The following is a 13,367-nucleotide window of genomic DNA, read 5'->3' as shown; positions in this document are numbered from 1 at the left end:
GGGGCGGGAGGGGGCGTGGCGGTGCATTGAAGTCAATAGCACCACTACAGCCCCCCCCGGCCGCAGTGCGATTGGACGCGTGGCAAAACATTGCCTCAATTCCGTTCCACTACAAACACAAAAAATAGAGCAAGCAGCATTTTTTTGCGTTTGCAGTGGAACGTGGGGGGTGTGGAAGCGCTGCCATTGAATTCAATGCACCGCCATGCCCCCTCCCACCTCCAGGCAATTGATGTGCCTGGAATATATTTAGCAGATTGAAACTAAACATTGAATTGGGCTGTAAATAAGGCAGTAGATGAAAATTAGCTACAGGCAGTGCTGCTTGCTGCTTGCACTGCCTGTTTCAGTAAGCTTACAACTATGAGAAAGTGAAGCCAAAACCAGTTTGCACTCCCCTATAATCTTGTGTTTGCTGCCTTTTCATGAAGCTTCCCAGCATTCCCAGCAAAATGGTTTTTTTTTTATTTTCCTAAAAATGGATCTATCCCTTCAGGCTAGGTTCACACCTAGGCGATTGAGCTGGTAAACTGTTTTCGTGCGGTTGGCACACGTTTTTATTTGTGCGATTTTGCTTTGAAAACCGCATGGTCGGCGTGCGATTTTCAAGGCATAGAGATGTCTATTGGACCCAAATCGCGCGACAACCGCCTGAAAATAGCTCCTGCACCTCTGCGCGACAGGCGATTTCTTTCTTTTGCAATGGTGTGAACAGCTTCCATAGACTTGAATGCAAATCTCTGTTTTGTGCGATATCGCGCGGCTAAATCCGTGCGATAAATCGCCTAGCTGTGAAACTAGCCTCATCCTTTAGAAGTGGCTCATATCCAACTAGCTCTGCCTTTCCTCCCTCAAATTAACCTGACTTGCTATGTTTGTTTTGTTTGTTTTACCCTTTGCTTTCTGCTTTGTTTTTTGTTTTTTTTTGCTTACAAACATAAGGCAGCCCAGGTAAGACTTGACTTTGTCCCATATGTCTGTAGTAATGTACTGAGGTGTCTGGTGAATCCTGTAGTCACATTGTCACTGGTGGTCGTGTAGTAAAAGTCTGTTTGGCTTATTCAGTACGGCAGTATGCAAAACAGTGATTCTGCATAAAGTGTAGTGCCCCATAACAACCACTCCTATATCATCTTTCAGCTATGGGCTCTGCACGTTGCATATTCATGATTGCACTGCCTTATTAAGTAAGCTAGTTCTGCATGTTTTTTCTTTTAATCAGTGCTAGTCACATTAGTTGCAAACAGTGCCATCTTAGATAATTGCTGTGATCAAAACCTTCATGACCCATAGCTCATTTCATGTCTGTGTTTTCCTTTGTAATTTTGTTCCAACCATTACTGCTTCAGCTTCTCTAATATTGTACTTTAACAAACATCTATGCTCACACATATACCAGTAAAGTGATAATGAGAATGTTGTGGGGATATGCAAGAGAATAACTTTAGGTATTGTAAGGCAGTTGAGATTCGATAAACAGTAGGTGAAGCATATTCTCACATGCTTATTTACAGGTCTAATGTGCATAGTGCTGAGCATACTGTGCCTAGTGCTCAGCAGAAAATCATATTTCTAACCTAAAGACAAACTCTTTTTAAACAAAAGTTGTTTGTGAAATGTAGATGAAGGTGCGGATGACTACAGTTGACTGTGCAGTGAGAGAGAGGTCCACCTGGTCCTTCACACCTGGGTTCTGCTGGCCTGATCTGCAGAAGATTTGGCTATGTATTGCAAAGGCCAAATCTGAAAAGTTTGGCAACGGTATGGACACTGCACACATAAGTGTAGCCCTCCACTCTTTGGCATTAGCAGTATTTGTCCACCTAAAAATGTTGAAAATTATACCTACATGGCTCAGTATATCACGTGCTTATGTATGGACAACTTTAAGCCATTCAGTGTGTAGAAAAAAGTTGTTTAATTTGGCAAACAGCTCAAAATAAGTGACGGTTTTGATTTTGGGGCTGCAATTATCACCTGCTAGAGACCGATAATAGGCACCTCTGGCAGGCTAAAGCTGGCCATGCACTGGTAGATTTTCGTCCGATTATTCATATAAAAATCTCATCAGAACAGTTGACAATGCCCTCAGATTTTATTTCTTTAAAATTCTTTATTATAAACCAAAGGGCAAGGTACAGAGAACAAAAACATAGAGGCCACATGGCCTCGCACTTTACAAAATCAACAGACCCGCCAGCGTGTAAGAAAAAGAGGAAAAGAAAAAGGGGACAGCAGGTACCCCTACCTCAAAAAACAACTAATACCCGCATCAGGTCTGTTCGTTCGCCCTCAGAGATTTGATGACTGTCGTTTGGAATTTTGTTTGGTTTTAAAATTCGATTTTGGAATGAATGGAGTTCGTGAACGAGAACTACATTCACTGTTTTTTGATCCTGCTCCATCAAATTTTTTCATTACTACAGTCAAAAACCATCATCAGTTTGACCCCATTAACTATTAATGTTTTGCAAACGAAAGTTTACTGGTATATGGCCAGCTTAAGGGATACCATTGCTTTGCAGAAGTACTGGCCTTGAGGGTGCAAATGCTAGGTGATGATTGCTGTAGGTCCCATGACTGTTAGGTGTCACTCAATGATGGACAGAAATTTGCTACCAATTGTTCTCAGGAAGATTCAGTATATGGCCATTTATGGCCACCCCCATTCTGGTAGATTAAGATGCTATAAGTTCTGCTAAATTGCTGCCAGCTTCCTTTTATGCTGTAACATCATGAAGCGCTGCGGTCTTTCCTGCCCCTACTGTCATACTGGTATTAACAGTAGTTGACTAGAGGTAAGATAAGGAAATATTTATTTTATATTTACGGATGTTACACTGGTTTCTTGTAGAAACTGAAGGAAGGATGTGACAATTGACAGGAAAGCTGCTGCACATAATGGGTAGTTAGTTCAAATTCTTTGGTAAATTGTAGACTGGGATCCAAAAAAGCCCCTGCATTTTAAGCACAGCTCTCCATATTGGTCAAGCCAAGATGACCTGAAGGTCTTTCCTTGGTTATTAGAACATACTGCCCTTAGTTCATAGAAAACAGAACTTGTTATTAAAGACTCTAACTTTGTTTTCCTGTTAACAGAGGATGACCAGAGAGAGAAGTCCATGTCACACCATACAGTACAGCAGCTGATTATAGAGAAAGAACAAGCACTCTCTGACTTGAATTCAGTGGAGAAGTCACTGGCAGAACTCTTTCGGAGATACGAGAAAATGAAAGATGTGCTGGAAGGCTTCCGAAAGGCAAGTGGCCGAGTGGCCTTGAAACAATATACCACAGTCTGTATGGAACAATTCTTTCTTCAGATACTTTAGATAACAAACCCTGCCTGTTTTAATAGTCTTTAAACTTGTTGCTTTTTTTGTAAAGCTATTTTAAATGACTAGATCATTTCCTTAATCTTTTGACTCTATCGACAGAATGAGGAGGTGCTGAAGAAGTGTGCTCAGGAATATCTGGCACGAGTGAAGAAGGAGGAACAGCGGTACCATGCTCTGAAAATTCATGCTGAGGAAAAACTTGATAGGTAGGATAATATGATACAGCAAAATAAGATGTAATATTTATTATAGGAACAGCCAGTTTTTTATTTCTTAGAAAAGAAAGCTAATTGACAGCTGTTAGATATGGCAGCAATTCTTGTGATATGTGTTTCATAATTGTTCCTGCATTGTATTTGACAGTGTTTGGTCTTACCCTACAGGGCTAATGCAGATATTGCCCAGGTGCGTGGTAAGTCTCAGCAGGAACAGGTAGCCTACCAAGCCAGTCTGAGGAAGGAGCAGCTCAGAGTTGATGCTTTGGAGAGGGCCTTGGAACAAAAGGTTAGACATTGTTTTGAATTCTCTTAAAGCGGACCTTTACCCATATCTTTAAATTAACAATGAACACACCTTTAGAAATGTTTAGTAATGACAATCTACAAACACATACTTATAAATAACTGCAGGCTTTGTATTCTTTGCATTCCTTATTTCTCTTCTTCACCAGTCTTCTGACAGTGGCCATGTTTACTAAGGGCAGGTTACTAGCTCTCCTTTTTACTTTCTGGATTTCTGGCACATGTGACTAGGACATGTGACCATGCACATCATCTCAGGGAAGGAAAATGCCTTTCCCTGAGATCTCCTGAGATTACAGATGAGATTTCCCAGCAATGCTCTGCTGATGATAAGGCAATCCCAGTGTGCATTGCGTTGTCAAACTGAAGTAATTTGCCTTTTCAAAGCAGGAAGTGAATGCTCTGCAAGTGTAAGTATTTCAAAATCACAGCATTTTACACCTGACATGTCTATGTTATTATTAATCATCACACATAGAGGGATGCATTGGTAGAATTTTATTTTTGAGTGTAAAGGTCCGCTTTGAGTGTAACATAGTGTTGTTCAGCACTTTCTTTTTGAATACCTTGTGTTCTATTTCTCAGAAACTCAACTTTTTGACCTTATTGCTTTATGGATTCAATTGTCTTTTTCCTTTTTTTGAGACCCTATTCCTCAGTGTTCCAAATTGTTCCATTCCCGTAAAACCTCTTAATCAATAAAGCAGTGTTAAGAACAGCACCTGGGAATGATGTGTCCCTTCTTGCAGGTTCCAGCCTTGTTGCAGGTCTGTCTACAGATCTAGAGGTTTAACTCCTTCCCACCTGGAATCAGTATATTCAAGTTTTTCCAGCACAATGTGCCTGGCGCCAGCTGCCACTTTGTGTGGCTGGTGGCTCCTGGTCACGTGTCACTAATAGGACCCGCTTATGCTCAGGGTGCTCACATTAGTGGTTCTTGATCGAAATGTCAGCAATGACGTAGTGATCACACGGAGACTTCCTTGACAAAAAAAAATCCTTTAGCCTACATATGAAACTGCAGATGCTGAAGGTGGCAGTGTTCATTTGATCAATATTGTAATTGTCAGATACAATTACAGTATTACAAAATAATAAATACAAAATAGGGAACTTTTTGTATATTTTTTTGAAAAAAGCTGTTTTTTTAAAATAAAAACAGTGTACCAATAAAAGGTATATTTGTCCTTAAAGAAATATCAAAATTATTTAGGTATGCATATTAGACATTGCATTTTGGTCAAGTGCAGTAGATTGATGCTGCTAAATTTGGCCTGGGCATTAAGGCTTCTTAATGACCTCTGTTCAAGAAAGGGTTCATTCACCAAAGTATTACGCATGCAATATTTTCTTCACTTTGCATTTTTTTCAAATCAGAATTAGATTTTTCAATTCCCTAAAGGCATCACTGCTTAAATCAGTTGAATTTACTACATGATAGTATAAGTTCTCTCAGTAAGTATATGTAACTACACAACTGTCCAATCAATTTGTGTCCAATCAGTCAGTCCCTTGCACTACATAGTTGTTGTAAAGGAGATTGTATAGTCAGCTGGTAACTTGTGATGAGCTAACAGTGAAAATATTCTTACTTCCCCTCCATGGATGCGACATTCACAAACTCCCTCGCTGGCACCGACATCTTTGCCCGGTCTTCCTCCAGAATGAGTGTCTTTGGCCATTCAGCATATGCCAAAATTGTACACTGAACTGTGAAGCGCAGTGCATATTGCCCAGAAGATCGTAAACAGGCCGGTAGCAATCCTTTATTGCAGAAGAAACATAATAGAGTAATCTCCCAGTTATCTGGTAACCATGGGGATTGGTAGATGCTGGATAACTGTTGTTTTCGGTTGCTTGGGAGTTACTACTAACTCTCGATCAACAACCCACCGCGCCCCATTTATCTGCTGGCTAGATTCTGCTATTGGCTATTTCAAATTGCCATAGCCAGTAGCAGGAATCTAGCTGTTGGCAGCAAGATGTAAACAGAGAATTTCATTAGCAACTTAATTAATTTAGTTGCTAAAATTTTTTTTCAGTGTGCACGTCTATCACGAATCTGGCAAAATTATTGAGGACATATTATGTCCTCAATTTATTTTTCTGATTACTTGAGAGTTCTGGTTGCTTGAATGCCGAATAATGACGTTTACTGTATGTCTCTTCTGTAATAAAAAGCCTACCTGTTTGTAAATTTTTTAAGTTCCACTTTAAGTTATTTCCAGTCATTTCCTGTTGTGTCTCTTTGGTAAGAATTGATCTACAAATTGACCAATTTCCACTCTATCCAAAGCAAAAAAAAAGGTTGACTACAGGTGTACATTATGATCAAAATGGGTCTGTTCTTATGTCAAACATATTTGATTCTCACTCAATTTCTATTGTGTTTTCAGAATAAAGAGGTTGAAGAGCTCACCAAGATTTGTGATGAACTTATTGCTAAGATGGGAAAGAGTTAACCTGGTGCTTCATCTTTTGGGATGCTTGGTTTTCAAGCAGAGTGCAATCTGGATGATGTAGGGAAGGACTGATCCATTTTATGTGTACCTTGGATATAGAGAAGTGGCACCTGCGACTAATCGTGTCACAAGAAGCATATGATGCCAGCTTCCTTTCCGCATGCCCTTCCTGTATCAGGAAGGCAGAAAAAAAACTGGCCTTGCATCTCCATGCGTTTTTATCTTATTTTATATGGGAGTTATCCTTCGTTCTGCATTGTGTCAAAGAGCTGTGAGCTCATTCTACGTCCTGCTGGGCAAGACTGCATCATGTTTTAAACTCTTTATAAGAGGCTGAGGGGTTGCTTTCTTCACTGGATTGCTATTTAAGTAGGTCGAAAGATGAAAGATGTCCAGCTCATACTCGCATGATTTGGAGTGCTGTAAATAAATCTGTATTATGCAAACACTGGAGAACCCATTTTTCCCCTTTGAGAAATCTCTTGCTGGAATTGCTACCATCTTGTTATTGTTCTTACTTCTGATAAAATCGATTTGTCTGTTTGAGAGCTGCACTATCCTGAAATACACAAGAATAGCTTCCAGATTTGCCAAATATCTGTACATTGCCGGCAAATAAATGGTTTAACCCTGCTGCTGATTGGCACATATTGTCTGAGTCCTTCTGTATTGGCATCCTAGGTGCAGACACATTACTTTTAGAGCAAACGCCATCCGAACATTTTAATAACTATTGAAACACTTATGATGGAAATGTGTAAACCTTTAAAGGTTTTGTAAACCACATACCCTGCAGTGCAATATAGCAGAAGACAAGTGACCGCACTATTCAGAGGATGACATTCAACCACTGCCCTGCCTCCTGCCTGCTTTTTGGTCCCGCATCCTGTCTTCTCTTTGGCACCACCTCCTGTCTGCTCTTTAGACTCCTGCTTGCCTATTGGTCTCACATCCTGTCTTTTTTTTGGATTAGCTAGCCAACATCATCAATGTCTACTCTAAGCTGTCTAGCTCTTGTTAGCCCATCAAAGTATCTCCACAGTAAAATGCTGTGCTGGAGTTGAAGTTATGCCTACTGCAATCCTAATTTCACCTTTGGGGTCCGTTCACAGATGTGTAACGCGTGTTTAACTGCAACATCCAGTAACGCGACATACATCTGTTGATGTGCCTCTATTCCATTCATTTTGAATTGCACCTCAAGGCATCTCCAGTGCAATGTATCACAGCGTATGCTGTGTGTTGCAGTGTACTGCAGTGCAAAAGAATCCAGTCTGCAATAAAGTTTGTTGAGTGTTGAGGTCTGTTGCGGCCCATTCATTTTGAATAGGCTGCCTAAGACAGCAAACGGCAGTGGGCGTCATGGTGTGACATGTTAATGACATGGTGTGACATGGTTAATTAGGCATGTAACAACATTTAAAGACAGATTTTGTGTAATTTTACTGATCTGAAAAATGAATTGATCACTGAAATATTTTTATAAGTTAACTGAAAGGTGTTATATGAGTTTGCTCAGACTTGTTTGTTTGGTGTGAAAAAAAAGGCATGCAAAGCTACAAGCACTCTACAGCAGGGGCGCCCACTATTTTCCGTTCCCCGCTGGGGAGAGCAGCGGGGATCCAGAGAAGCGGCGGGAGGAGAGGACATGGCGATCTACCAGTGATCGCTACGCGATCGACTGGTAGATCGCGATCGACCTTGTGGGCACCCCTGCTCTACAGCATCCTTACACTAAATATGCTGCAGATACATGCAGTACATACTAGACCCTTGATTACATATGTGATTTTCCATGTCAGTCAAAGCAAAAGGTTCCTTTTTAATGCTACTTTTCATGCACCACACACTTATCTTTCCTGTTACTGCCTACGTCAGATATCAGGAGCAAGGAAAGACAGCCCTTTGTTAGTTCTGGGTACCTCTAGTTAGAGCTTACATAGGGTGGAGGTTCTATATGACAACACTGGGCCAAGCACCAGCACTGTTGCACGAGGGAAAGGAAGCAAGTCACGTGTTTCCCCAAACCTGGAAAAAACAGGTATTTTCTTTGCTCCTGGCGCCTGAACGGAGTGGTGTGGAAGTGAAATAAAGAGGAGTATAAACTGATCTTAGGGGGGAGAGGGCAATAATGTAGACCTGTTTTTTTTTACCCTGGAAGGGCAACGTATAACCACCACAGTTAAAATATATTTATGGAAACTAATATAATTCTGAGTAGCCAGTTTTATGATCCAGCACCCCCCTACAGAGGCACTACCCTTCTCTTTATCCCAAGCTTGTTTTGGCTGGAGTTGTGTTTAAACGTTTCAATAGCAAAATCTACCAGAACACAATTTGTGAAATTGGCTGTATTGGTTTATTTTGACCAACTGTTTTTCCTCAGGATTAGGCTGACACGTTTCTGTAGATGTAGATATGCAGGCAATAAAAGAATGCATATTTACAACAGGAAAGTAATAGAATGATATAGAAGCAATCTGAAAGAGGCAAACCAACTTTTTAGCATTGTCCCCTTGGACTTAAATGTGACTTGAATGTATTTGTTTCACTCATTTTTCAAAACACAGATCCCATTTAAATGGTCACTCCATTAATATTTTAGTTTTTTTTTAAAGATCACTATGACAAGTGAGCATGTCCCTATTCCTTTACTAAATCAACCCCAATATTTTGTTGATTTGTCTCTGTGTCAAAATGATTTCCAGAGGTTTCATCCATGATAATATATTGTGACAAAAAACTTGTGGTATCACGCCTGTTTTTGGCCTAAAGTTTGGTGGAAATATTCAATTGTATTCTTCATGCTGTATCCTTCACAAGTTGGGTACCCATTGTGTCAAAACTCCAATTTGCATATGTAAATTTAAAGTTGCTTCTACACTACCAAAGGAAGTGCCAAGTGTCCTAGCAATATGGTATATTGTGATTTGCTGATTACCAGTAACAAGTTCCTCAGATTTGGAGAACATTTCTGCTGTTCTGCTTGTTCCTGGTGCATGGATCGTCTTCATATGGTGTTGATCCTCTTGTAAACTCTTCATTTCATGGAATACACCAAACCAGAGTCTTCTAAAGCCACGCACAAATCTGCTTGCATCCCTTAGGCAGACATTCCTTTCAGTCACAAATATTTTATAACTGCATGCTGCGCCACTTGTTTCCAAAATTCCTTACTTTCCTTCACAACTTCATTCACACAAAGCCCATAAGAGAAAAACAAGCTGTTAGCCATGCCATTTGGACAACAGTCTGATAAAGGATTACCCTACTTAACCATAAAATAGAAGACAGAGGTCACAAGGTGCTAAGAGTGATTTTATAAACCTACAGGTGACCAAGACCTTTAAGGGACTGTTGAAGGATTTTACAATTACAACATGTTTGTGTCTTTCCATCTTCGGAGCAGCAGTGACGCGACGCTCGGCGAGGTAAGTAAGAAGAAACCTGACCACTGGACCACACTGACTCGAGTATAAGCCGAGGGGGGCACTTTTCAGCAAAAAAAATGGGCTGAAAATCTCGGCTTATACTCGAGTATATACGGTAAATGTGTTTTAAAATGCCGATTTCTTCTGTAAGTTTTTCAGTTATTCGTTCATATTCATCATTTCTTTTTAGTTTAGCCTTACACACATATTTAGGTTTCAAACAAGATTTGTTTTATTAGTGCTGAACACTACAGCACCCAAAGGTTTGTCCTATAGTTATACAATGAGAAATTGTGCAAATATGTCAGATAAGAGTGTTTTATAGAAGAGTATAGTACAGTAAGGTGCAGTACAACAGAGCAGTGATATGTCAATGTAGCTATGGGCTAACAGTCTTTTATGTTGATTTCCTTTATGAGCCTTCCTTTTGGGAGGCTGCTAATCATGTTAAAGAACCAATAGGGAGATGGAGACAAGCTTGACCTTAAGAGAAAAAATTGCATAATTTCAGCTACCTATTTCTGGATCTACTGTAGGTTTTCAATAAAGGTAATGTTCTACTTTTGAATGTTTTCATCAATTGCCCAGGTATGTGGCAGGTTTACTTTAAGTAAATTCAAACTCTTTCTGTTTCCTCTAAACTACATAGGTTCATGGTTACCGCTCTCCTTTAAACTGGTCCCTCTGGACATGAGGCAAATCTGCTGGTGCTAGCTGGGGGTTGATTGGGTACTGGTGCATATATACGTGGAATTAATGTATAACAATCTAATACCAACCCAGGAAATTAAATCCATACACTAAAAAATAAAAGTAAAAAATTGAAACCATGTTTGTTGGTTAATTCCTTCCTTGTACCACTTTACTATTACATTTAGAAATATTGCTTTAGCAAAGAAATACATGATTATGATTTAATATTGAGAAAGGATTAATAGGAAGACAGAGGGAGTGAATTCTGGTTTTTATAAAATGTATTAGGAGAACATAGGTATGCAACGATTGGCACACCTATGTTCTAATAAATGTTATAAAGACCAGAATTCCAAAGAGAAACGGGAAGACGGTACTCATATCTGCAAAACACAAACATATTAGTAAAAACATTCAATTTGTTTAACATAAGAAAGGGTTTTTTTGACATTCAGAAATTCTCCTGGTTAAAACCATGAAAAGACCCATTACCATAGCTGTGTGCATTACAGATAATCTTGCATATGCCGATTATTATTCATCACATTTCTTGGAACAAAGTCCACTTTTCCAAGGATGCACATGCAAGTGATAAGAATAATCTTATTAAAAAAGCAAACATATCATATAAGTGTACATAGGTTTCTAGGCAATTATCTGATGTGTATATAATTAAGTATCAAAACACAGTCCTCATATAATAGATAATTATGTGGCTGATTTACGTAATCAGCAGTACAGCATGTTCCCTTTGCAAAGTGAATTTCCACTTTGCAATGGATTTTTCACTTAGCCCTGTGAATGTGTGCTAACTTCTTTCATCCATTCATATGCAAGCAAAAATCCTGTCTATTTCATTTTCCTTGCGTGTGATTCTGTATGCTCTGCAAAGTGACATTTCAACACATATACAAAGGTAAGGGAAAATTCCCTTACATAGTGAGCATGTTCCTTTAGTAAATCCAGGCACAATGACCTGTTTTAAGACATATGTCCTTAAATAGGACAATAAAGGTTTCCCCTGTATTAAAGGGCATAACAGACATGATCATTACTGCAGAATAACAATACCATACACCAGCCTTTCTCAACCAGAGTGCCGCAGCAGCCTGGTGTTCCTTCTGCCTCCTCCACCAATCCAGGGAGGGTTGGAGCAAATCAGGAAAGTACAGAGGTTAACCTTCATCCGGGCCTGCTCTGCCTCACACCTCCAGCAAAGCTGTGGATCCTGGTGTGATAGTAGGACCTCTGTCTGGCTCCGTTTACCAAAAATACATTTTCCTCCATTGCCTGGATGTAGCTCGGGCTGTGTGAGCCTATCTCTCAGCCACTGTTTTTTTTTCCAGAAAGACTGATTCACTTCTCATTTTGTATGGTCCCTGCAAGGGTACACTGGCTTCTCATTTCACTATCTCTAGGTAGCTCAGACAGACTGTCATCCAAGCTTATGGTCTTAATAATTGGGTTCCACCTTTTCCTGTCAATGCGCACTCTACTAGTTCTGTAAGTGCTTATTGGGCTTTTCAGTTCTACCGGTAGATGTTGCAGCCTTATCTGATACTAGCTTCGGGCGTAAGGTCCTTCAGGTGGCTCTTTGAGCTGCAGGCTGTCTCCACTTTACTGTTATTTTCTTCAGCCCATCAGTGTTTGTTTGCTGTGTTGCCTACCCCTAAATGGGGCTGCTTTTAGACATCCCAAAGGTGAAAACATCATGTGTCCCTCAATAGACTAGATTTTTTTCCTTCACTGTCAAACCCTTTTCTCAGAGTCCACTAAGGGACATTGGTTCCATGCCACTGTGTTTATGATTATGCTCTTGATAATGCTTTGCTACAAAACTGAGGTATGCTGGTAGTAGGAGGGGTTTCCTGGACTGACCTGCAGTTTTTTTGTGTCAGTGTTCAATCCACCTGTAGGGGGCAGTACAACTCAGAGGTAAAAGATTTCTTGTGTCCCTCAATTGACTCCAAGCAAATAATTTTACGGTGATAACACAAATCCTATTTCACTACAGGAGGCTGTGAAAAATGTATAGATAACTCAGTCATTCTGTGGTGCAGGAGGGTTTTCATAGAGTTAATAGTGTTCAGAAGATGAGGCTGGAATAGGAGATTTAAGCTTGGAGCCTTTTTGTGAGGGATAATGTGGATGACATGAGCTTTTAATTGGAAAGATTTGTCTTTACCAGTGTGCGCTGCCCCCTCAGCACCAGATTAAGGAGAGATGTTAATCCTTTAGTTAGCTCAAGGCCCATCTTCACTAGTCTGTAAGGAGTTACGAGGACTTGTTACCATGCGGCTGGTGCACACCCTCCTGCTTCTCTTTGCATTCATACAAGAAGGTAAGTGGCATTTTTGAAATGTTTCTATAATTGTCAAAGGCACGACTTGCAGTTTGAAATCTGTATGCATGTAATTGTTTTGCTTATCACCGATGGTAATTATCACCATGTAAGATGCCAGCAATTCAACCAAGATACATTTAACTGCACTGCAATTCACTGCAATTGGCTGCTTTCATTTAAAGTAAGGTATTACAGCTTGAAGTAAGTTTTTATACCTTGTGGAAAACTATGTTTTTTTACTGATGACAGCAGCCAATCATATGCCGGCTACTGTGTTTCTTTCGCAGGTCACAGGTAAGCAATCACCTTATTAGTTGCTAGGATAAACAAGCTTTTTTACCCTCTGATTTAATATACCATGTCAATTGAGAATCAAGTCATGACACTTCAAGGCCCTTGTGGCCATCTGTACCCACTCACCCCAATAAGCTTGTGTGACTGTGTAATAAATGGATATTTTAGGAGAAGAGTGCACACTTTGGAGCTGAAGTCCCAGTGTATCATTGTGAAAGGGTGAGTTCACAAAGTGATTTGTTAGTTATAGGTGGAATCTGGTGGGCTGAGTCAAACCCATGGCT

The 13,367-nt window shown here is 40.0% G+C and overlaps 1 protein-coding gene across 6 annotated transcripts in view; it reads left to right on the top strand.

The window, feature by feature from the left end:
- TACC2 (transforming acidic coiled-coil containing protein 2) overlaps positions 1-6,961 on the top strand; it is a 91,470-nt gene extending 84,509 nt beyond the window's left edge. For 4 of the 6 annotated variants that reach the window (XM_018563967.1, XM_018563966.1, XM_018563964.1 and 1 more), the window contains 5 exons: positions 943-951; positions 3,100-3,260; positions 3,438-3,544; positions 3,722-3,842; positions 6,256-6,961. In XM_018563967.1, coding sequence (XP_018419469.1) covers positions 943-951; positions 3,100-3,260; positions 3,438-3,544; positions 3,722-3,842; positions 6,256-6,321 — 464 coding nt within the window. In that variant the 3' untranslated portion in view covers positions 6,322-6,961. The remainder of the gene's footprint in view (positions 1-942; positions 952-3,099; positions 3,261-3,437; positions 3,545-3,721; positions 3,843-6,255) is intronic. The other 2 variants (XM_018563971.1, XM_018563965.1) reach the window with 1 other exon arrangement.
- The last annotated feature ends 6,406 nt before the right edge of the window (positions 6,962-13,367 follow it).

Source organism: Nanorana parkeri, unplaced genomic scaffold (genome assembly GCF_000935625.1).
Source record: "Nanorana parkeri isolate BGI_ZX_2015 unplaced genomic scaffold, ASM93562v1 scaffold713, whole genome shotgun sequence".
Taxonomy (NCBI): domain Eukaryota; kingdom Metazoa; phylum Chordata; class Amphibia; order Anura; family Dicroglossidae; genus Nanorana; species Nanorana parkeri.
The sequence above is the reverse complement of the archived record's forward strand: the minus strand, read 5'-3'. Positions and strand labels throughout refer to the sequence as shown.